Raw genomic sequence first — 24,439 nt, 5'->3', positions numbered from 1 at the left:
GACGACCTACAAAGATCCCTTCCAACCGAAATGCTTCTCTCACCCCATATACAAGAGGTGGTGGGGAGGAACCTTTAAGCAAATGTTGCTTTGCTCTTGTCATAGGAGGCTTACAGATCTGATGTCAGCACTGTGGAAGTGAAGTTCTCGGAATGTCACTGAACATTTTTATCTTACTCTAAAGAGCAGCCTAATAGAATGGATATTTTCAGGAAGCAGCAGCTTCTGATGTGCTTGGTTTTGTCCTCCCTGAAGTGCCTGAGGTTATACCGTCAAGGAAGCGGAACTGAAAATGGGAAGCCTGCTAGGGCTGTGTCATGGGAAAGCTCCAGCTTCCACTCAGGTATAGTAGCGGTGTGAGTGAACAGAGTCTCGTGCTGCTTTTACGCTCTGTTTACATTTCCCAATGTTTCACGTAGTCCTCTTTTTACTCTGGTAATGGTTGTAAACGGCATGGAAAAAAATGCTCGGTGACACTGAGAATTATACCTATCGGCATGAAGGCTCACACTATTTATCTGGGTTGCAGAAGGCCAAGAGCATATATATGACCAGTTAATGTAGCTCATATGACTAATGGTAAATCGTTTCTCATTCGTCTGTGGTTGTCCAGCTTCTGTGCTCTGATGTGCGTATACTTTTGTAAAGAGCATAAAGTAAGAAAAGGGGGATATTGCTCTTGATATATCTACAAGTTGTAAATATGTAAGGGAAAAAATAGTTGTATATTTCTAAAGATCAGAGTGCTGGCAGGTTTTCTCTCTCATTTGCAGCAGACAAGTGGTAGAGACAGTTAATGAAGCTCTACGGATGGCCATAACTCAATTGCACGTGCTCCTCTGTTTGTCCTGCTTAGATTGTTTGCTTTAGCCCAAAGGAGTTGCAGTGCTGTTTGACTGATGGCAGACTTGCAATAGCTGGTATATGTGTGTGCATTAGGGGGTGTTATTTCACAGTATTTCCATACTTAAATACATCTTCTGATAGCTTCTCCTTGCTTTTTTAGCTGTTCTTATATTTTATGGTTGGGAGTGACCAAAACGCAAGCCCGGAGATGGAGATAGTTGTGGAAGAGACTGCCTCTGTCAAAGAGGTAAGTCAAGCTGCTTTTAAAAGCTTTTGTCATGCCTGGGTCAGCTCTGCTGCTCCTGGAGAACTTTGCCTTACACCCGTGCGTCACTTCAGGCTGCCAAGAGACACCGAGGCAAAGGAAGCGTTTCAGCTCCAAAAGGCCGGTGGGGAAGAGTGCCTTGATCTTTCACCAAGCAGTAAAGAGACATCCTTGCTTTTTCCCAAGAATGAACGTAGCCCGACTGCTTCGTGCGTGGCTAGCCGCTCCTTTTCTACACAGCAGTCCTCAGAATGATACGCAGTCATGGCAGAGCCTGCCACAATTCCTTGTAGCTCATCAGACTCTGAATGCACAGAATTGGAGTGAGAGGAGTCAGGAAGAACTGTGCACGGAGCGAAGGAAGCAGTTGTCGGTACTGCCAGTCCAGACTTTTGGCAGAGAGTGCCAGCGCCGATGAGTAGCGGCTGGAAAGCGTTGAGTTTGCAGGTGTGATTTGTAAAAGGTGCATCTTCAAACTGGGCGACAGAACTTGTTCAACTAAAGCAACAAACTGACAGCACAGATTTTTTTTTTTTTTTAAACAGTTTGTAAATGCTGACTCACCTGACGTAGTAAACTTCTTGCCTGAAAACAATCTCATTCTTGAAGGGTTTAACATATAGCTCAAATACACCATGCCTATGTAATGATAGTGTTTTTAGGAACTGACCAGGAATCAGTCAGTCAGTTTTTATGTTAGAAAATTCTAGTGTAGATTTGCTGAAAACTTTATATTTCCCAGCCTGTGCACTGAGACAAGTCTCACCGTATGTTTCTTTTTTCAGTGTCTAAATTTAATGCTGGAAAAATCGGGATTATCAGGTTAGTTGTGTTGTATTGTTATTTAATGATGTTTTTAAAAGGAATTTCCAGATTTCCAAGTCAGCTCTTGCTACCCTAAAAGTTACAACTTGTAAGTTTGCTACAAGGATCTATGTGTCGTTGTAATGAGAGGAGGGGAAGGAATTGCAAAGTTGCAGTCGTGCTCTGATAAAAGCTAGCTGTGCAGTTGCTCTTGAAAATCAGTTTCAAGCTTTCTATTTGATCAAAATATGGCAAACCCCCCAGTCGCTGGACGATTTGCTTGGGTGCATGTGCAGGTGGAGGTGTTTGGCTGTTTGGATAAGATTTGCTGTCGTAGTGGGAACCACTGCATGAGATTAACTGTAAAAAATGATTTTTGGTCGCTTTGCAAAAACAAGTTATTCAAAATGAGGTCACGGTTTGGCCGTTGTTTGGGAATCTGAGTGGTAGCGGTTCTTGTTCCTAAGGTTTTACGTGAGGATGAAGGAAGAGGTATAGCGAGCGCTAGCGTGACACGTGAATTTCCTGGCTGAACATCTCTTTCTGTTGATGCTGATGGGGGGGAAGGAGGAGAAGAGACTTGGGGTGGCATTGTTTTCCAGCTTTTGTTCTAAACATTCATCGAATCCTGAGTATGTGTTCCAGTGGGGAGTGATGGCTGCAAATTCAGCCACGCTCCAAAAACCATAAAAGTTCACCTGAAAGACATGACTGTCAGAATATACATTGAGTAGCCCAAATGCAACTTAAATACTGTGCTCTTGTGTACATGTACGGATGAGCTGAAGTAGTTGTTAATGTCTTGAAATAAACAATCTTTTCCATTTCCCTATAGTGTAGGTTTCCTGCCAAGAAACAATGGTTCTGTTTTTATTGCTTTTTTTATACTACCATTTTTGAACACTTGAATTTGGCCTTGTGTAGAGGTTCGTGATCTGACTGCTCTCATTCAAAGACATGTCAGACGTCAGTGGATTTTGATGTTCTTGTTGTTTAAAAAGACTGCAAGGTATTTCTCCCCCCCGCCCCCCCCCCGAATGTATTGATGAGATTCCTTCTAGGCTCTGGGTTTTTTTAGTTATGAAAGTCAAATTTTGTCCCTTGCAAAGAATAAAGTGCATTTTCATCGGTTATTTTGGTCAAATTAAAAAGTTCAATTGTATTTGTTCCTTCTCTACCTGGTGCGCTTTATATACAGGTGCTAAATCTAAAGCATTGTCGTTTCTGGACGACACCATCTTTTTTTGCTCCAGTGTGAAGTCCCCTGGTAGACAGCTGGGGAGGGGAAGTTGGCTTTTTTCCTTATGGTTTTCATATTAACGAGCCTGTCATTGATTCAAATAGTAAATTGACATGGGAATTCCTTCGCTTTCCTCTTAAACCAGGGAAATTAATTAGGTAGGTGACGAAGAGACGCTTATGCAAATCAAAGACGACCATTTCCAAGCAGCAAAGTGTTTCGAGGGTCTGGAGAAGGACATGAAGGTGATACTTCATTCCGTTTGTCAGAGTTGTGTTTAAGAGACAAACAAACAAACAAAAACCAAGCAAAAGAACCCCTTAACACTTATGAAGAGCTTTGTAATGTTTTTTTTGAAACAGCTTTGTTGGCTAATTAGTTTTCCATATGTATGTTTTTGTGTTTTGGTAGGTGACAACTGGCATTTGAGAAGGGTTGACTGGTGCTATGAAGCAGGGGAAGCATGAAGTCAGGAAGTAAGAGGATCCTGTTTTTGACTTGAATCATGCCGTCGTTTATTTACCCCAATTTTCTGTAGAGACTTTCCCTGAAGAGAGCCGCATTAAAGCAAATGCGTGGTGTTTTTGTGTGTGCTAGCTTAGTGCACACCCTGTTTTATTTTCACAGGGCCTTATGAAGACAGTGGTGGGATACCTGTGGTTAAAATGTGAATCTTGTGCCCCTGCCTCTTATTTTCAGGGGCTGGGACGTATGGGCTATGCACATAGTTTTTTCTAAAGTCTAGGCTTACCAGGCATTAAAGATACATCAGCACAGAAGCATGAGGGGTCAGTTGGTCAGCTGCGGAGGTGCAAAGGAAGGACACAGCTCAGCAGGATGCCCTGGAAGGACTGCTGCAGAGCAGACTCCTGTAGGTGCAATCCTTGTGTGCTGCTGCAAAGCTGTCTCCAAGCGGTGGATGTTAAATGGCTATTTCTGTGCTCTTTGGTGGGAAAGGAAAACACCTGGGATCTTTGGCATGCATGGCTTAAGAACCCACCAACATCTACTTTAGGAACCAAAGCACGAGAACGTGTAGACTTACAAGTGTACTGTGCTTTCTCTTCCTACAGAATGCCACTCTGAAGGAACTTAATGTTTGCAGAGGAGATACTTTGGTTATAACTGAAGGAAAGCTTCCAGCAAAGGTAAAACGAGCGAGATGGTGCTCTTTAGTCAGTTGACGGTGTCTGGAGCCTTGAATATGGTAGTCGTTTCTTTTTTTTCTCTTGCTCATTTGAAAAATATTTCGGTCAAAAAAAATTCTGGTCGGCCATAATGAACAATGCTTTTTGCAGTTTTACAGCTTTTTGGATTTCGGTCAACATTTATAATGTTCTTAGTCTGTCTATATTTATTCTTCTTTCAACTTCTGTAGTAAAAGGCTTGCCCGTTGCAGCTTCTTTGCCTAGGAGTGTGTTAAGGTCGACAGACCTGGAGGAAATCGGTATTTCTGGCAGGCAAGGTTCTTGCGAAGGCACAACTCGTATGCTACTGCTTCCTCACCAAATGTTAAAAATAGAGGAACTGAAGTGTTTGCCTTCCGTTCCGATTTGTACTGAGGATGGCGTTTGAAAATGGAGGGCCCTCCTGGGAGACCCTCTTGTCAGCGATGGTTATGCAAACGGAAGGATTCTTTGCTAACAAACCTCCAGCAGGATCATAGGACGGTTTGGGTTGGAAGGGACCTTTAAAGATCCCCTAGTTCCCATCTCTCACTAGACCGGGTTGCTCAGAGCCCCGTCCGACCTGCCCTTGAACACTTGCAGGGACGGGGCATCCCGAACTTCTCTGGGCAAGCTGCTCCAGGGTCTCGCCACCCCCACGACCGGAGGCAGTTCCCTCAGCCTGCCCTCGTGCGCCGCGTGCCCCGGCCCCTCGCCATCTCCAGGGCCCTGGGCTGGGCCCACCCCCCACCCATCAGTGTCTTCTTTCCTGGACTGGGGAGACCAGGAGGGGACAGAGGAGGCTGGGGCAGTCGCCCGAGTACCAAACGAGAGAGGAGGAAAGCACCTTTACTGTTCGTTGTCTTGTTTTATTGTTTGTTTTTTTTAAGAATTAGGCAATAAACAGTCTTGAAAAGAGCTCCTCGTGAAGCAGCTGGAAAGGGACCTTAATGCTGAAGGCCAGTCCTTCTTCCTGGCAGAGCTGTGGTCTTCTGCTTCTCCAGAGGAACCGCTGTCTCTCTAACTCCTTTGCTCGATCTGTTGCTGTTCTTCGTGCACCGCCGCGGAGGGTCTGGCTTCCTCTTCAACCGCCCTGGTCCTCAGAGTGAAGGGACCCCACCTCCAGGCGCCAGGGACCTCGGCGTCCCTGTGAGGGGCGACTCCTGTCGCCTCGGCACAGCAGGCTGGCGGAAGCCATGTCGCCTGGTCCCCTTTTCTTGGGGCTCAGAGCAGAGGAGATGGCACCCCTTCAGGAGGGGTGGGGGTAGGGGAGGGGAATGGGAGAGAAGGGCTCACGCTGCCCGCGGCAATCAACAGAAGACCTGCTGATTGCCGGGAGGTGGAAAGGGTGAGCCCACGGGATGGCCGGGAGTGGAGGCTGGGCCTGCCAGCTAACGCCGGGCGCGGAGGCAGGGCCGGCGGTACGGCGCTGGCCGGGCGCTCCTGCGCTGGTGTCGGCGTGGTGTCACGGAGGGGAGCCCCGGCAGGGTGTAGCGGTGCCGGGGGGCCATGCTGGAGGTGGATCCACTTCCATCGGCTCTTCCTGGTCTTCGGGTGGATCCACCTCCATTGGCTCCACACCATCAGCCGCATGAGCGATGGCCATCGCTACCACGCGGCTGATGGTGCCTCCCCTCTTACAGCGCCGCCTCTTCCTCCACGGCTCCTGCAGCCACCTCTCTTCTCTCCTGCTCAAGGGTGGGCAGCCACCCGCATTGCCGCTGTGCGACCTCTTGGTGCCAGCCATTGCTGGCATGAGAGGACACCTCGAAGCTCAGCGAATTGTGGGCCGGGTGCCGGGGTCCCCGTATTTATAGGGCCCGGAACAGAATGCAGTGAGGTGGCTTGTGACATCAGGAGGCCACTGTGATGGCGATGAGCGTGGCCAAATATGGCTGTTTTGGGAGATGGGGGCCTGTGGCCTGAAAGATGCCCTAAGGTGGGAGAAGGAGGAGGGTCAGGGGGGCTAAGGGCCCCTTTCCTGGGGATCGTTCCCCTGTGCCATTCTGCTGCCCCTTGGGCCCAGGGACTGCCCTCCACCTCCCCTTACGTGCCCTGGGCTCCAGCCCCCTCCTCACCCCATGCCTGGGGTGCCCTGGATGGGATGGTGGCAACAGTGTTCCAGGAGGGCCGGGGGTCCTCGGTGACCCCCCCCCCCCCCCACCCACCCACCCGGCTCCCTGCAAGTGGCGCAGCCCCCCGTGCCCGACAGCGGTTGAGAGGGGGCAAAGCATCCCGACATCCCGCAGGCGGGAAAGGGAGGCGCAGCCACCCTGCGCGAGATCTCCCAGCGCTCCCTAAAAGAACTGGCGATTGCCAGGTGTTGCGTGGGCCCTTCTTCCCCGGCCCCCTGCCCCTGGAGCGTGGAGAGGTGCCATCTCTTCTGCACTGAGCCCCGAGGGAGAGGGGTGGAGAGGGCCTGGCGTCCTTGGGGCTGCGGTGCTGGCAAGGGAATAGCTTCAACAAGAACATCAGTCGGGTCCTAGGACAAACTGGAACTGATCCATCTCTGATCACTGAAGTTACTAGCTATACCAGAATTTGCTTTTGTCTCTTTCTGTAGAAACCTAAATCTGTAGTAGCTGGAGTCAGATTTCAGGAATGAAGGAAATGTGGAAATCTCTGGGCAAAGTGTACTAAATTGGCTCAAAGAAGAGCAAATCCAGAATCTGTCAAGCTCTAAAACCTGCAGACCTTCTGTGATACGGAACAACAAGTGCAGTAACCTTATATTTTAAAGTTGCTAGGGCTTTTTTGTTGTCCATAAGCTTCATTAACAAACAAAAGGGATGGAAAAAATCTGGCAGATCTGATGTTTGGTCTTAAGTGGGTTTTATTGTACTGGGGAAAAAGGCTTGTATTTATTTTGAGTACTCTTATTCAGAGGGCTTTCCCTCATTTCTTATCTTTTCGATTGTTCTCCTATTCTTCGTTGCATTTGAGAAGAAGAAAAAGTTTCTCTTGGTGTCACAAAGCTGACTTACGGCCTCCGTAACAGAAGGGGATGTATGCGGCTGACTACCAGCTGAAGTCGGTATCAAAGGTTCTTAAGTCAAATGTTTACCCAATGCTTGTGAGACTGGATCTCCAGATTGAGAACGCGTGTAACTAGCTGATGAGAGACCGTATTTTTCTTACCCCTGCGGCTGGGAACCAGGGTTTTACCAGAAGTTGACGTTTCAGCATCTTTATCGAAACTTTTCTAACACTTCCAATACTTCAACTGTGTTTCCCCCACTGTACGTGACTCTTCGTGACTTAATTTCCCATCAGGTTCAGAATTTCCTTTGGGCACAGCTAGTACTGACAAATTAACCCAAACTCTGAATGGAGTTCATTGTTTATAATCAAATTCTAAACGTGTTTTGAATGCTAAGGTGACAACGGAACGGTGGAAGATAACACACGAGCGTTTCTGTGCAGTAGTCGCGTGCTGGTGGCATCTAACGCGTTTGCCTTTTGGGGCTGGGAACCTGGGCGAACGGATTGCCGTATCGAGTGAAGTCTGCTGTCAGACACACCGCGGAGCCGTGCTGAACCGCACGAACGTCCAGAAACCTGTTCTGAAAGGAGCAAAGCCGTTGTTCAACAATCGCTTTTGAACATAGCCTGAAGTATCCTTAATTAAATCTGTGTTAATGAGAGGGCAAACTACAAGTCACTTTTGGGGGCTACCGTAAACGTTGAAGCTGTTGCCTTGTATGTGGAGCAGATTCTGTAGTAGGAGATACCAGTAGAGCAGGCTACTAAAATTGTGGCTAACGTGAGAAGCTCTCTCATTTACCTTTTATAGGTTAACAACATTCTGGTATTTCAGACAGCTTCAAGACAAAAACTGACACTCTCAGCTATCAGCAAAAAAAATAAAAGTCCAAAGCCCCTTGAAGCATATGATTAATATTTATTTCTGTGCATCTCTCTCAAATTCAGCAGGTGCTTCTGTGCTTTCTGAGGCCGCTTCATTCAAGAAGGGGATCTTTTTAATTTCCTCGCTGTTTCGGTTGTAGGTAGGCTTCCCTTGAATCTTGAAATCCTAGTTCTATGGATAGATTTTCTGACTGAGGTGAGGGCAGCCGACTGCTTTCCCCGTCTGACTTTGCGCCGCCTTCTTCCCTATCCACAAGTGTTCTTGCAAGCCAGAAATGATCGCGCGTGCTGATTCCTAAGGTAAGCCAGAAAGGTTTGCGTTCGCAGGTTGTTCCGTGGCATTGCACTTACTTTGCTGTCCCTTTGAATTCCTCCAGTTCCTTGCTGGACAGCTGTCCTGAGCTCAGCCTTCCCACCTGCCTTTAATAACTCCAGCCTCTTCTCGAAAACACGACGTTTGGAGAAATGTAAAGACGGATTCCGAGTGCTAACGTGGGGATTTTAGTATGTGCCTTTGTTCAAGGGTAATGTAGCAGCGCCTGCACTGAACCAATCTTGGATTATTTCTAATGTTGGCTCAAAATGCGTATTTTTCTTCCTTAAAACGATTGTGGGTCATTCCGCAAGGAGAGAGTTCGTTAAAAAGGGGGGTGGGGAGAGGGAACACCTTTTTAAAATGGAGTCTTTGTGATTCCACAGTTTATGATGGTTATATTCCAAAGCCTGGAAAAGCTTTCGTCTTTATTTTTCAAGTGTTCTTCACAAAATAAAAAGTCATTTCTAGATGTCCATTTGGTTTGTCTATGTATGTCTCACCGATACATTGATCGGGAACGGCGTGAATTGGTTTCTAAGATTGGACGGGGCAAAACCTTCATTAAGCCTTAATTTTCCAGTCTGTTCTGAAGACAGCGTTCCCATCTCTGTGCGAGAAGTTTCCCCGACCCGGCTGGGGTTGCCCTGTGCAAAGACCTGGCTTCAGTTGGAGGGCTGGGGTTTTGGGACGCAAGTTAAAGTGATTTTTAGCTTGCGCTTTTGTGCTCTTTTCTTAGAAAGCATGATCTAGTATTTACTTCCCGTTATTTCAGCTCCTAGCTTGTGCACAGATATATTGATCTGGTCTGTTTTTCAAGGGAACTAGCGTAAATCATCTAGAGGACTGTGGCTCTCGTAGAGTAAGAAACACGGATTGCTGAGGAACGGTTCTGCAGAGTCTCAATTTTTTTTTATTTCGGCCTTGCGCATAAAATAATGCAGGGAGACAAGGGAAGGAAGTCTGGAAAGGAAAAGAGCTGATCCTTTATTTTCGTTGTTTGAATTACACAGCAAAAGTTTTAACAAATAACAAAACAATTTTCTGAAATTCACATTAGTGAGCATGGCAATTCACAACGCAATGAAAATACAAAGCCTAGCTTAATACAGACTATAGTCGCGTGCTTTTCATACTGTACTAAAAGGCTTTCAAACTAAAAGACTTATGGCTTAAAAAAAAAAGGGAAAAAAAGTAACTGTGCCGTGGAACAATGAGTGCAACAAGTACAGGGTAGCTAAGCACAGACAAGAAAAACTTAGAAAATGTATTAATAATCGAAGTATCCTTTTCAGAACGCTGCTAATTGGGGTAAAGAAGAGTTTGTAAACACTACGAAAGGAAGTTCTTCTCTATTAACGATAATCATAAAGTCGTTAAGATAAACTGCTACTTAAAAACCAGTGGGAGGATCTGCTGCACCGTGGGGCGCGCGGAGTTCTCGTGACGGTGGCTTCTCCGCCAAGGTCTGCGAGGGAAGGCGCAAGGACGGCAGGCGTGTGCCGTGCCGTGCCTCTCGACACTCCCGGGGCTGTCGTCTCAGGCCGCGTGTGCGGATGGGTCCTGCCCGGGCTCAGAGCTCGCTGTGCAGCAGCAGCTTCGCTTCTCTCATGTTTGCAATCACTGCGGAGAAAGCACTGAAGATGGCAAAGATGACAGGGAAGATTCCTACGGCTACACAGCTGAAGGTCAGAAATTAAAGCCGCTCTGGATAGCTAGACTTCTAAAAGGTCTGTAATAGCTTTTTTTTTTTTCTTCAATTTTAAGGAGTAGTTTTGACTAGTTATTTTGTCTCAGCAACAGGTTTTCACTGGAATTAGCGACTGGCTTCTAGAAAATATCCAGACACTGGTTTGGGAGAAGCTTCCCCCCCCCCCCCCCCCCCCCCCCCCAGAAGGCACGTGCACTGCATTTCCTTCATTCATGTTGCTAAAGGGCTTTGAGCAGGTTTTACTGCAGAAATAGAGCCAGCATTTCTCAAGGTTCTCCTATAGCCTCTTCCTTGAACCGCACCGGTCTTGTATAAACTTGAGATGGTTAAAAAGGGATCAGTAAAAAGTGCCCATGTCACTCACAGGTCAAAATATCTTCTGGTTCGTACGTGTACATCCTGTTCCCGTATTTGCCAGTCAGGTCAGCTCGAACCGTCATCGAAGGGTCTTGAGGGGAAAAAAAAAGTACAAGATATTAGCAACTCCGGCTTTGTGAAGTGGGGCGGTGGCGAATAATTTTGTGAGGATAAAAGCCTTTTAAAATGGTGTTGATTTGGCCTTTTTACGGCCGGAAAGGTACATCTGGAAGCACCAGGCTTTCAGCAGCTGTACGTTAATGAAGGAAATCTGCTTCTGAAACCCACCCCGAGCAGATCCCCTACGTACAAGCCTCGTCTGGTGGCTCAAGAGCGTATTGCCCATCGTCCCCTTCGTCCCCAGCAGTTTATGGTCAATTTGCCTTCCGTATAGTTGTTGGTCGCGGTCGGTGATGGGCCTTTGCTCTGCCCTTGGACAGGCTCGGAGTCAGAGGCCGTATTCAGATGTTGCGGCACGGTGTCACGTAAGCAGGACCAAACTTTTAGAGGATAGATCTTAGCCGTTAATAGCAGTGACATGCTGCTCACTTCCACTAGTGGAATCAGACCGGCGTGGTCCTCTTTTTAAAAAGATGGTAGTGGGTTTGGATGCCTGATTTAAGCTCCGCTTGCTAAACAAGTACTCTGCAATAAGGCCCAATTTTGATTTTTCTGGTGAAGCTGTTCCTTTTGAAAGTCTGCGTTATTCCTACAGCTTTAGTGCTCAAAAGAATAAGAGCTGTTACTCGGAGCAACGTGAATTCCATGGGGACCGTATAGAAAAAAGGCTGCCCTGATCATTCCCCTGACCCAGAGACTCACCCACAAAGAGGATCCGAGGGACGTAATGGCCATCGGGCGCCATGTTGTCATCGCTGCTGGAATGCTGCCGGAGTTAGATAGCCTCTTAGTGAGGGGCGACTGTCCGAGCGCTAGAAATGGACTCAATCGTCTACCAACAACTAACAATTCCGATGTGATCGAATGCGGAGTTTCCCTGTTCTGTCCAGGTTGCCCCGTGCTCGATGCTTGGGGATGAGGACAGAAAGCTCAGGCAGGTAACTCGGAAAGCCTGATGACTGAGTATTTTTTTCCTTGTATCAGAATACTACCTGTGGTTAGAGTATACAAAATGGGATTTCCATACCAATAAGTATGTGTATGCCTGTAGGGAAGTGTCTCCCTGCCCCTCGCCAAGGAGGAACTGCGGAGGTGTTTTGCAAACCCTGTTGTACATCCCCGGAGAAAGTGGGAGAAAAAAAGAGAATTTCAACTACAACTTCAAAGCTGTGCAAAGTGAATCCATTTCTGCTTTTAATATGGCTTATTCCAGTCCCGGTAAATGTTTTGATTAATATTTTAGAATTCAGACTTACCACCAGATTGAGCATGACAAAGTCCTCCTGAGCCATCTGCTGGATCTCTGGGCTAGAAGCAAATGCTTTCCTTAAAGCTAAAAAAAAAAAAGGGAAATACATTATTTGGGTGGAAAAAATTCTGGATTGCTGCTTTTCATGGTTTTGCATCATTTTATATTGATCCTAAACACACCAGTAAACGACCGGCACTGCTTTCTGATGTGCACACGTCACCCAGAGCTTGGAGGCCTTGCTTCTCGTAAAGTAAAATGCAAAAGGCATTTAGTCCTTGAGAAACCGAAATGCTGGTGTACGGACATATTTCCTTCCCGGTGGCTGAAGAGGGCATGAACGCCTACGGCTTGGCTTTATTCGGCCGTCTGTGGCCCTGCACTACAGAGCGTAGGAGTCGTCTGCCCAATTTATGCTGTATGCATTTGGGGGAGCAAATACTTCCAGAAGTTCCATAAGAAATGGTGGGGCCAGACTTCCCTGACAAACCTCGCTTTGTTCTCGATAACCGAGGAGGTTATCAAGTGCTAGCGAGGGGTCTGACACGCTCTTGGGCAGGAGGCTTCATAAGAGTAAGGGGAAAGCGTATAAAGCAGAGGGTAGCAGATGCTCTTGCAGGCCAGAAGATGATTTGAGCTTTCCAATGCTGTAAACTGTTGCACTTCTAAGGTTCTTGTCTGCAGATGAAAATACGTGGCTAAAGGCATGTTGCAGTCCCTGTGAATCGGTGAATATGAGGCTATAAAGATAATTTCCCTGGTGCCTGACTCGCTCTGCTTGCAGGATACCTGTAATTTCAAAGCCACGGTATCAAACAAGGCAATGGAGGCGGCGCGATGCCTAACCTCGCTGGCTTGACGCAGTCTACTTTCAGGGCTTCTTTTGGGGGGGGATACAACTTCCCCAAGCTTTAAGCACCCGAGCTGATGATTTCCATGCTTGCTAAGGCCCAGGACTGGAGCTGGGAGTGGGCATGAAGGAGAACTGACAGGAGATCAGGGGTGGGCGAGAGGATAAAAGAGGAAAGCTGGGTCTCTACCTGCCTATTTCGTAGCCGTCTGGCTCCACCAGGGAAGTTTGACCCAGAGCACTTTACTGCCCAGAAAAACTTTATGACTGTTTTATTCCCCAGCTCTTCTCAAGGCTCCCCAGTGGATTTTCTGTCTCTCCACCTTTCCCTGCATGTGCTGGAAGGGCTTCACACCAAGTGCTGGAATGCTTTGTAAGGAATGAGCCCTGACAGATGTGGATCCCCCAGGTGGTTTGGAAGGCTTTGCTTTGCTCACCTTGGCTGTAAGGACACTCTTCCAAGTGGTGAATAACCATCAGTGGCTTCTTGCTGAAACGACATTGCAGGAAAGGAGTGGGGAGGCGATTCAGACCTTTTACAGACCGCACTTGCAAAGTGTTAAGGCACTGAGCTGCTCCAGGGATATATTTACATTGCGAGGAGCAATAGCAACCGGGCTAGCAGGGAGGTGTGGGCATGGGCACGTATAGAGGGGCGTATCGCCGAGAAGGTAACGCTGGAGGCACTGCAAGGGCGTTTCCTCGCCTCCCAAAAGGTGAGCTCTCACCAAAATCTTGTTCGGCCTCCGTACCGTGCAGCAAAACCCAACTTGTATCTTGCTTGCAAGATACAAGGCGCAGTCTGAGCATCATGTTAGAGCACAGCTTTGTTCTGTGCAGTTAAACATATGAACGGCATAACAAGAATTGAGGTTTACCTGTGTTTGGATCGTGCTAAACCTTCTTCGTATGTCTGCACCCATTCAATGTCGTCTCCCCAGCCTGTTGAGAGCACCCTTAGTTAATTTTCTGGTCAGTATGGATGAGGCCGTTCTGCTGAACGGGGAGCTGGAGCCGCACGTGTAATCGGGTGGCACAAACTAGGCACCTTTCCTCAGGGTATCCGGACCCTCAGGGTGGTTTGTTGGGGACCAGGAGAGCCCCACACAGAAAGGTGCAAAGGACCGGGTGACAGGGAAGTGGGGTGAAAGCCCAGCCTTGCTAGGGCTCAGGTGCTGGATTAGGATTACAGACAGGTATTGCCAGCCACTCGAAAAGCTGGAGCCCAGAGTTCCTCCCTGAACCTGTCCGCCCTCCCAAAGGGCCGAACCAGGCTTGCTGCTTGCGTACGGCTTCCTGCGGTAAGGGATTGCTCGACAGGCTGGGGGCGAGGGATGCAAGGGTGGGTTTGGTGTGAGGTGCCTGGATCTCGCTTGATGGAGCGAAGCTTGGCCCTGAGTCTGGAGCCCCTTCCAATGGCTACAGCACCCTGCTCGTGCCCGTATCACCCAAAGGAGACCCCAGCGAGGAAGAGGATGTACCTGCTGCCCGTGCCTGACCTACGATGCTGGCAGGAAAGCAGACAGCAGAAGGGTTGAGCTGGCTGCAGCTTGGCTGTGAGACTACGGTCTCCTGCGTACACAGCATGCCTTTGTAGGGCAGGGGCTGCTGGTGGGGCTGCCTGTTGAGCTCGGGCTCTGCAAAGCTGATCCAGGAGCTGATCAGCAGCCGGTGTAACAGCCTGGCTCTCGGCTCCGTCCCCAGCCCAGGTTTGGAGCAAAGCACCTGGACCTGTTCCCAAGCACAGAGCGTGAGGACTTCTCTCCTGCTGAACGCACCGGTGCTCTTGGCCACGGTGGAAATGGCACCTGTGAAAGGTCGGTTTGGGCTTCTGCTTCTGAATGGGAACACGGCGGGGAAAATCTCCCAGCCGCTGCTCTCGGACATTTGCCTGCCCGGATATATGGGTGGAGGTGCGTGCTAGCCACTGTGACAGAGGGAAACAGGGGTGCTTCAGGACTGCCTCAAGCATCCCAGTCACTCACCTCGAGAGAGAGTCTGCGGGGTCCGTATTTGAGCCGGGCTTTCTTCCCCTTCGTCAGGGAGCTTCTGGATCTTTTTCTGTGCAGCCACCGTTCCGCCATTGCAGAGAAGGAGGGAACACAGCAGCAGAAAGGCGTGCATGCTTCTGGCTGGCAACAACTGAGAGAGAAAGGATCAACTCAGGCAGGCAGAACTTGACAACTACAAGACAGAACTTGACAAGACAGTCTCATAAAGAGCCAGGTACTTGGAACCGGTCTCTCACCCGGCAGCTCCTGCTGATGCCTCGACAGGGGTGTCCTTGCTGCAGCCTCTCCCCTCTGGCCCAGGGGAGGCAAGGTCTCTTTATACCTCTGTATTTGCACAATAGCTGGGTATGGACGTCAGCTGAAATTCCAGGATATCCTGCTCCCGCCAAGGCGCAGAACAACCTTTTTACAAAAGCTTTCTTCGATCAGCCTGGCAACGTGCATGTTTTTAATCAAGGTGTATCGATTTATGAAAGCATTCGTGCAGAGTTTATGCTAGACACACCTAGCTCCTTGGGGGCGGACTGTGGGTCTCCAGGTACAGTGAAGTCTCCCAGAGCCAAACTGAGAGATACAGAGAGGACGCCTACAGCTCTCTTGATACCCTTCACGCAGGAGTGGTGCAGAATGCACATTCCTGTAAGGGGGGGGGGGGGGGGGATTAAAGAAAATAAGAAATCACGGTGTAAACAACGTGGTATGAACTGAACCATGTCACAGTGAAAGGGAACAGCAGCATAATGAAAGGGCCATGCAAGGAGAAAAGGCATAACTCTGTGGGCTAACCAGGGCTTGTGTCACAGCCTAAGGAGATGGTCTTCTCCCATCACCAGTTTTAAGGAAGTGAAACACCAACTTTCCATGGAGGGTTGATCGCTCTTTGCAAAGCTTCTGCTGGATCAAGTGAAAAAGACTGTCATTTCCATTGTGGAACCAACCACCGGCCTGTTAGGAAATCCTAGCTCTGCTTCCGCACGCAGTCATATTGTGGTCTTTGTTTCTATCTGCTCTCTTGTGCTGAGTAAGAGAAGGGCTCCTTGTAAGGACCCCTTTCTGGTGTCCCATAGGGTGGGCTCATATGAGCCCAGGAGGTCACGGCAGGCTTTTAGAAGAGCTGGAAATACGGCGTCCCCTGGGTTTCTAATGCTTGGTTACTCAACCAGAGGAATGCTTGTTCTAACGCTGTTTTGTGTGAATGCCTTTCCCTGGCACGTTTTGAAGAAACAGCGTTTGCCTGTATTTAAGGTCCAGCAGGACTTGGACTTTCAACTTTGGTGCTTGCTTCTGTTGCCTGAACGACAAGGGACAAGAGCCCTGGGCTGTTGCCCAGCTAGAGCTTGGGGCTGGCGATGGCTGTGCTCGCAGGAGGGAGGCAAGCCCTTCTTCTTTGGAGTCCTCAGTGCAAAAGGAGGGGTGGGAGCCAGCACAGGTCATGGGAAAGGAGAGACCCCTTCTTTCCTTTGACTTGCCCTCTGTTCTCACCTCCTCATACCTTTTCATTGAGGCAGTGAACCTGGTCCCAGGTGTGGAGGGTCATATATAAATATAAATATGTTCTCATACATCACCAGTGGTTTTCTTCTATCCCCAGTTCACTCGCAGGGTGGAGAGGCAGTATCCACCAAGCAAGCTCGGGAGCACTGCCAGTGGCTTACAGCACGTTGCTACCTCGAGGCTGAGGATTACAGCGGACAGAGAGAGTTGCTGAAACGTGCAAACATCGCACGTTTCTTGAACCAGAATGGTACTGCATGAAATCTGGATATAAATTGCATGGGGAGGTTGAATTGTGCAGATGATGATGGACGGTCTTTCCAGTAAAATTCAAAAGCTCTGCTTATTTGCCAATCTCGACTACAAAAATGCAAGTATGCTGCTGTGCTCTGAACGACAAGCTTTTTCTGATGACAAGAGAAATAAAAGCCGGCATGGACAGCTTCAGCAGAGGTTGGCAAAAGGAAAGTAGCACACAGCCAAAATTTAAAAAAAAGGGGGGGACAGTGGGGGGAATCCAGAGAATGAAGTGACACTTTGTAGAGACCCAGCTCTCGTGAAAGTTACTGTTTTCAATTTCAGTTATGGCAGGGCAGATAGAATAGATCCGCTCTATAACTGCGGGCATGATGCATTCCATTGCTTCAATAGACCTAAAGGGAACCCTTTCTCCTGATAAAAGAAATCTGATTGTGCAACGTACACCCATTAATTGCAAAATTCTTTTTATGTGATTTAACAGAATAAATCAAACAAGCCTTTCCATTAACGCTCCTTGGAGTAAACGTGTTGCAGCTTCCAGGCTGCTTACTGTGGTTGGGGTCTTATCCGATACACCAAACGCAACTGGCCAAACCAAATTTATGCTAGGGTCCTGAACGGTCCCCCCATTCAATATCTTAAGCAGGTAAAGATAAGAAAACCAAAATATTTTAAAAAGTTTTGTACAGAATCTGCACTGAAATGATCGAAACTAACAGGAAATATCTATCTAGGAAACCACACAGCTCTGTTTGTCTAGTCATTATCTCCGCACAAAGTGTATTTAAGGTGTGTTTATCAACTGATTGCTTTCATATCTGAAAAAATAACTCACAAAGGCAATTCACCTCATTTCTCCCTTGCTTTCTACCACGCAGTGTTCCTGAGACACAGCAGTTTTTTGTCACCTCGAGGACGGGAAGGCCACAGCAAGCCCGCTTCACCCTGATCCAGGCAGGATCAGCCAGCAAGCTGCATCCGTAGCCTGGGACACGTCTCGCGAGCTGGGCTGTCGCTGGATGGCAGAGGCAGGGCAAGGGAGCCTCCGCGGAGCTGGAAGTCCTACAAATAGATCTCATGGCAAGCAGCCAGGAAAGGAAACAAATACCAGGGGCCGTGCCAAGCCCCAAAAGAGGTAGGTAAGAGGCCAGGACCTCAGCTGGCAGAAAAAATGTTTGCTGAGATTCATCCTGCATTCAAAAAACTAAAAAGGTGTAGAAGGTGCCTACGGCTGTGTATGACTTGTCACCAGGGAGGCTGGTAGAAAGACATTCTCTCTGCCATAGACTTTATCCTGTTGGACGTGGTTAACAGATTTTGAAGTGAAGCGTGTTTGAAGCATGAAGTCTCTTTCACAAGAGATGCTGAGCTGCTTTAAAACGTCCACCTACCTCGTTACAGTACCCGATTGTAGCCAAGCAGTCACTAGCATCTGTCAGGGCGTTGCACAGGTGAGATGGAGGCCAGCTGCCCTGGAGATGAGGGAATGCGTGCTGGAGAGCTCTATCTGGCACACAGGGGAAAGGAGAGGAGAAGATTCAAGCAATTGGTGACTGAACCTGCATTTTGCAATCTGCAAGTCCAAAGTTTCATGGAATAAAATGACTTTTCTTATTGCAAGCGCTGGCTTAGCAATGCAGAGCCAGCAATGGGGAACACCCTTGGTGTCAGATGCCAGCTGCTTTCTCCTTTCCAAGCTGTGTAAGTTCCGCATCATTGACCTTTCTTGTAATTGGAATTAAATAGTAAATGAAAATGAGAAATCATTAGCCCCGGAGCTATAATCACCAATTTCTTCATGGCTTACTGGTGGGAGGACAGCTAACTAATGACACAGACCACACAGAAAATCTCACTGGTTTCCCTATTGCAGGTGTCGGGCTCACGCGATTACCTTTTAGGACAAGGGAACTGCGTCACTGGTCCCGGGTGGGAGCTCTGCTCACTGTGAAGTCCCATCCTTGGAGCCTGCTTTCTGAAACATTCACAAGATGACGCCACGTCCAAGCGTCTCTGGTATGTCCGTGGCAAGTGAAAACGGTTAGTTTTCCACTGCAGTGGAGTTGTGCTATTAAAGCAGCAGGGAAGAGAGGGCACAGTCACAACCCTTAGTTTTCCATGTCAAGGTTAAAAAATTGCCAGTGTTAGCACAGAGTGTGGATTCATTTGTTTGAGTTTATTTGTCAGATAAACCTGGGCTGCTGGTGGAGCATGACTGTTCCCAACCTAAGTGGGTGTATAGATGAGGCCCCATGCTAAGGGGAGGTCTGGCAAGCAAACTCTTGCCATTGTCAGGAGAACTTTAGACTGGATACCAATTTTCTGAATAATTTTGGAAGCCAGAGACCATATTTACAGTAAACAGCAAATATATGTAAATAGGCCTTCTTGTAAAAGAATATAAGCTGCTCTCAGGGAGTGCAATACACGCTCCTTGAAGTTTTGTAACTTGGGCGACCACACTTCTCATGTGGTGATGCTGTGTTGCAAAGCCGGTATCAGTTCTGGAGTTGGTGGCAGTAGGACAGGAGAGAGATCCTTCACAGAAAAAAGCATATCCAGAGATGCAGACAGTATGGACTTCTACAGAACTCTATGGCAGCCATAGGCTATTTTAAATCGACGTTTTTCAAGGCATCTTGCAGAACCTGCCAACCAAATATTTCAGGCCTGTGCAGCATCAAAATACGATTACTTTAAATCATCTAGGAGCAAAGATGTACAGCACGACAGTAGTTTGTGTTTCACCAGTTTCCTGCCCATGTTCAAAACCATACTGTCTTCACAGTGATTTGAACTATACATTTGATACGTGTACCTGATGGGCTGGGAGTAATTTTGACGGCCGATAATAATCCAAAATGTGTGGGACTGTGGGACAAAATCCAAATTCCACATTGACTAGCAGCTCAAAAGGCAAAACATGGCTTTTAAGGGGTGGTAGTAATTTAAAAGGCAAACAAACCCGCAGCTGTTTAAAGGAGGAGAGGGGACTAGAGAGTTCAAGAGCACGTTGAGAGCGGAAGGCTGTCTCCCAAGCAAATGCCATTGTTTCTATGTCTCGGGCTCTTTCTGTGGACTTGGTTGCTGTTCTTGACGTTAGGGTAAAGGGTACTGTGTGAATGTTTCTTTCTGCCTGAGGAACTGATTTTAATGTAAACTTCCCAAATCCCTATACCGTGGAGATCTTCGGAGAAGTCCCACTTGGTTTAGAATTCTGCACAAACTGTTTGGTTTCCTGTTACCTTTTTAAAAAGTCTTAAAACTGAGAAAGCCAGTGAAGCACAAAAACCTGCTAGTATTTATTATAGTCAGCAACAAAAATCTTGTTCTAAGATAAATGCAGTCAGTATGTCCTTCCACGTTACTAGTGTCCCGATACCGGTATCCTCAGGTCTGAACTAGGTGTGTCTTTGAGACAAAGAGTGGGTGCTTTCTGTTGTCAAGCTGCATCTATATTTTACAGCAGCGTTTGGTAGCTCAGCTGATAGGGGTTGGAAAACTGCATGTATACATGTGTGCACTTAAGCTACTGAGTTCATAAGGTTATTTGAGACTGGAGATAGTCTCTTGCTGTTTGCGGCACATAAAAAGAAACGGAGGTAGGGAGCTTTACGTTCCCGCTGCTGGGCCTTGAATATTTGGCCAGCAATACGTACCACGGTGCTGTCTTGCTGCTTTCCAGCCTATGTCTGCGAAGAAGTTCTGCTGTATTAAGTCAAACTAGTTGCTGGAAAGGTCAGAGTCCCTTCGTCTGGGAGGCAGCAAAAGCTTGGAGGAGAAGGCAGTGTGCGTTGATGCCAGTTCCTGCTTGTGATGGTGGTGAAGTGCTCAAACAGCAAGTTTCTGTGCCACCCTTTTGGTGTCAGGATGGCTTTTTGGCACATGTCGGAGATCTGTGAATCTTCTCTTGAGCCATTGGTACGCTGCTTTGTCTCTTATTGATGTTGTGTGTGGTCAGCTGAATTTCCTACTGACATCTTCAGGAGGATTGCTCTCAGCTTGGCGCAAATGTCTGTGAACAATTCTTAAAGCTATCTGTTTTATGGTCTTAGGGTGGTACTTTCAATTCCAATGCCTTCTTTAGGTCCACAGGGATTCGTGGAGACTTTGTGGGTTGCTAGCTTTGGTTCTTCAGTTAAATTGAGCTGTGCTTCCTCAGGGTACTACCTCTTCAGCAAAACAAGCATGCCACAGGCCAAATTTAGCAACCCCCCTGAGATTCCTTCTCAGGCATCTCGGACACTTTGTAGAGAGCCGGTGGCAGAACTCCAGATAAACCACACGATTCCAAAATAAACAACCCGCTTCCGCAGAGCAACTTCTTCCCAGTTGTCTTGCTTCCTCTGAGACTTCTTCTGATGCCCTTGGATTAGAAGCTGTCAACACCTCCTCTTCTTCCCAGGCTCACCAGATCCTGAGGGCACAGCCTGTCTGGAACCTCATCAACCCACCAGTGTGTCAGGCTGGGGGAAGACAGAAATCGCTTCCCTGCAAACCATCTGCTCTCAGGAGCCCAGGTGTAATACCCTGTCAGCGTGGAAGCCATCCGCTTCGCTTCCTCTGCTAAAAAAAAGAACCTCTTTCCTTGCCTGAACTAATACCAGAATAAATTTGCTTTGTAACGTCTCTCTTTTTGTTCCCAAATCTGATTCATTCTTCTAAGTGGTTTAGCAAGGCAGGCGAGCTGGAGCTGGAAGTTGAAGCACAGCGGCACAGCCCCCATGCAGCCCTGCTGAAGTTCAGCTTTCAAACACTCCTGGTCACGACTGGCCGAGCAGAAAAAAGCGGGTATTTTCTTTCTCAGGTTCCCAAACCCGGTCAGGGAGATTGGCAAGCAATGTGGAGGCTGGGGCACAGCCAAGTATTTGCTTGTCGGTGAGGGCTGCGATGGGGCCTGAGGACGAAGCAGGTTGCAGGGAAGGTGTTAGTACGCTGCCTGGTGGGAATGGGCCTGCAGGAACGAGGACAGTGCTGGGGGTCCTGTGCTGTTCTTCAGTGGCCGTGGCCTGGCTTGCTGGGGAGAGTGATGCTGGCTCCTTCTCCCCCATCCATCACTCTTACTTTCCACTTCTTTACTTCAAGAACAATTTTAAAAAACAAACCACCACCACGACCAAACCACCGAAAGATACAATTGAAGTTTCTGAGCACTCTTCTATCTGGTGATTATTCAAGCCAAGGGGCTGGGGTGTGACTAGTTGTGTGGGACAAGAGGCTTTGGGGCTGGTTCCAGGGCCTCTTCCCTCAGGCCCAGGGCGAGGGAGGGCAGGCCTAACGAGGCCGCCGGGCCGGTTGCTAGGGCCGCGTTGTGCCTAGCAACCGCCTGCCCCAGCTCTGCGCTTGCGCAGTGAGGCGCCCTGCGCCGCGAGGGCAGGCCGGGAATGGCTCGGAGCCGCCGGTGCGCCGGCGCGGCAGCGGCGGCGGTGGCGGCGTGGTCCCGCCGCCGCTATGAACGAGGCGGTGGTGCGGCGGACGCAGGATTCCTTGGGGCGAGTGATCCGCAAGCCGCCGCTGACGGACCGGCTGCTGAGTAAGCCGCCCTTCCGCTACCTGCACGACGTGATCACCGAGGTGGGCCGGAAGCGGCCTGCGGGCCCGCTCCGCTGTTGCTAGGCAACAGGGCCTCCCTGCGGGCTCGGCCGCCCCCTGGCGGGCGGGGGTGTCGCTGCCGCGGGGGGAGCAGGGTCCCCCCAGGCGCGGGGCTGTGGGGGGGCTCTGCCGGGGGGACCCCCAGGGGCTCTGAGCGCTCCCTTGCCCGGGAGAGGGGGACCCCGTCACCTTTGCGGGCCCGGGGCCTGCGCAGGGCTGGGTGGTGCAGGCAGGTCGCTGCTGCAGGGGGTGCGCTCCGAGTAGCAAGGAAATCTCGGGGGTTTTAGGGTAGTGAGTAAATCTCAGGGTTTTTTTTAGGGTGGCTGGTAGTGGTTAAGACCAGACGAGGGGTCTGACTCTTTTCCTCAGTCTGCTGTGCATTTGGTCTTCTGTGAAACCGCTCGTAGGTTGTTTTTCCACACCTCCCACTTAAAAAAAAAAAAACAACAAAAAACCCCCAACAACCAGTCTTCATTTTTACATTCCCTGAGCTGCTGCGTTTATATATAGTCACATTTAAAGAAGTCAATAAGGGAATAATGCAGAGCTGTGTTTAAAACGCGTATGCTGGTGTTCATGTTGTGAATCTCCTGGATTCACCAACCGTCAAGGTTAAAGATGGAATTAAATAGGAAGGGAGGCCTGAGCTGTAAGCAAGGATTAAGTCTCGTTGTTCCAGAGCGTGTTCAGAGACACAGCAGGCCTCTGGACCTACTCTAGCAATAGTTCTAAACAAGGTATCATCTCTGAAAGCAGATAAGGTCTACGTATTTCCTATTGCCACACAAGCTTTATTGAATAGAGGCCTTCAAGTGTTCTTACCTTACTCCTTTTCTTCTGTTTTGAAGGTAATTAGAGTGACAGGTTTTATGAAAGGACTTTACACGGATTTTGAATTGAAATCAGATAACGTTAAGGTGGGTATGGAACTTCCTTATTTCTTTAGCTTTCCTATTAGTATTCTTTGAAACTTGCTGCAAGGTACTTTTGGTCTTTTCTGCGTTCAGCGTCAAGGACCCGTCTTTAGTTCTGTGAAGCAACTGTAAAAGGTATTGCCTGTTGGTTATATTATGCAGTGCATGGGGTGAACACCTATAGATGGCGTTTGTGGATGTGACACAAACAAGTGCGTCATGTGTGGAGAACTATTTCTGTACAGATTTCAAACCAGTGAGGGTTATCTATAACGAGATCTAGGTTTCCAAAATACTGTTTATTACAGGTGAAAAGTATCCTTATGTAGCAAGATTGCCTTGAAGTAGTTAGGCGTTGATAATAAATCACAAACACTAGAAATCCACATCCAGCTTTTTAAAGAGTCTTGTGGTCTCTCAGTGGAATGTATCGTTTTATATTTATTGCTTTATATGTGTGGTGTGTATGTGCACATACAGATATATATATAGAGTATACATATATACAGTAAATATTCTTGCTTCATATCCCAGGACTTGCAGAGGCCTTCATCTAGTATGTGCATTCCACATAGGTTTATTACAGTATAGGAATGGCTAATTACTGAAAGAGGAGGTTAACGTTATTACTGAAAATGCTTTTCTGAAGTACAAGGGTGACTTTGGTCACTGTTCGCTGCTCTTCTACTGTCTGCCTCTTTGCTGAGCTGATGCTGACTTCTCCACTGCCGACTCGATTGGAAACTTTGGTCGCTTATTGATGGCAAATAACGCAGTGTTTGTATGTTGCTAGTTAGACAGCTACATCCCTTGGTGACTGTTTAACATAGCAACTGAAAGTATGAGGTCTGTGAGCTGGCCTTGTCATCCATACAGCCAATTGCATGGATGTTTTATGCGCTTCTTGGAGCTCGTTATCGGTCTGTATGTGCGTTTATTTCTGTGAGTGTTCATATTGTTGTCGGGATAACTAAAATCTGAAGTTATTATACAACGGATTGTTGGTTTGTTGGTACTGTCCCTGTTGAAGCTTGTCAATAGGTTCCGTGATGAAGAGCAGCTTAGCACATGCTGCCTCTTCTGGGGAGAGCACCGTGCGTTTTATTTGTGGATTGAAAAAGCAGATTTCTTGCAACTCTGAGTAGGTCTTTGTTTGTATCTACATACTGGTGATAGCTGTGAAGTTGCACCAATCGTGAGTACCTCTCTGAGAATTTCTTTCGCAGTCCGTGAGATCATGCTTTTCAAGAGTTCCGGCAGAGGAGATCAAATGCCGTAGTGTGGGGGAAAACGTCTCCAAGCTTGTGTTCCTCTTCTTCAAACCAGTGGGTCAGAAGAAGGACTTGGCTCTCGCAGGATGCTTCCTTACTGCTGATTT

The 24,439-nt window shown here is 48.2% G+C and overlaps 2 protein-coding genes across 2 annotated transcripts in view; one reads left to right on the top strand and one right to left on the bottom strand.

Annotated features, from left to right (window-relative positions):
* The window catches only part of LOC127018361 (ubiquitin carboxyl-terminal hydrolase 40-like), a 75,498-nt gene that overhangs the window by 42,748 nt on the left and 8,311 nt on the right, over window positions 1-24,439 (top strand). Inside the window, 4 exon segments of the mRNA XM_050899952.1 lie at window positions 1,007-1,093; window positions 1,897-1,933; window positions 3,567-3,631; window positions 4,229-4,303. Coding sequence (XP_050755909.1) covers window positions 1,007-1,093; window positions 1,897-1,933; window positions 3,567-3,631; window positions 4,229-4,303 — 264 coding nt within the window.
* Window positions 10,075-14,912, bottom strand: LOC127018240 (anterior gradient protein 3-like). Its single transcript, XM_050899733.1, has 7 exons — window positions 14,774-14,912; window positions 13,667-13,730; window positions 13,226-13,278; window positions 11,946-12,022; window positions 11,392-11,455; window positions 10,577-10,660; window positions 10,075-10,124 (listed from the first exon to the last, which is right to left on the bottom strand). The coding sequence occupies exons 1-7, from the start codon at window positions 14,910-14,912 to the stop codon at window positions 10,075-10,077; spliced, it is 531 nt and encodes a 176-aa protein (XP_050755690.1).

This window comes from Gymnogyps californianus, chromosome 7 (genome assembly GCF_018139145.2).
Source record: "Gymnogyps californianus isolate 813 chromosome 7, ASM1813914v2, whole genome shotgun sequence".
Classification (NCBI taxonomy): Eukaryota; Metazoa; Chordata; class Aves; order Accipitriformes; family Cathartidae; genus Gymnogyps; species Gymnogyps californianus.
This window is presented reverse-complemented; position numbering and strand designations above follow the sequence as displayed.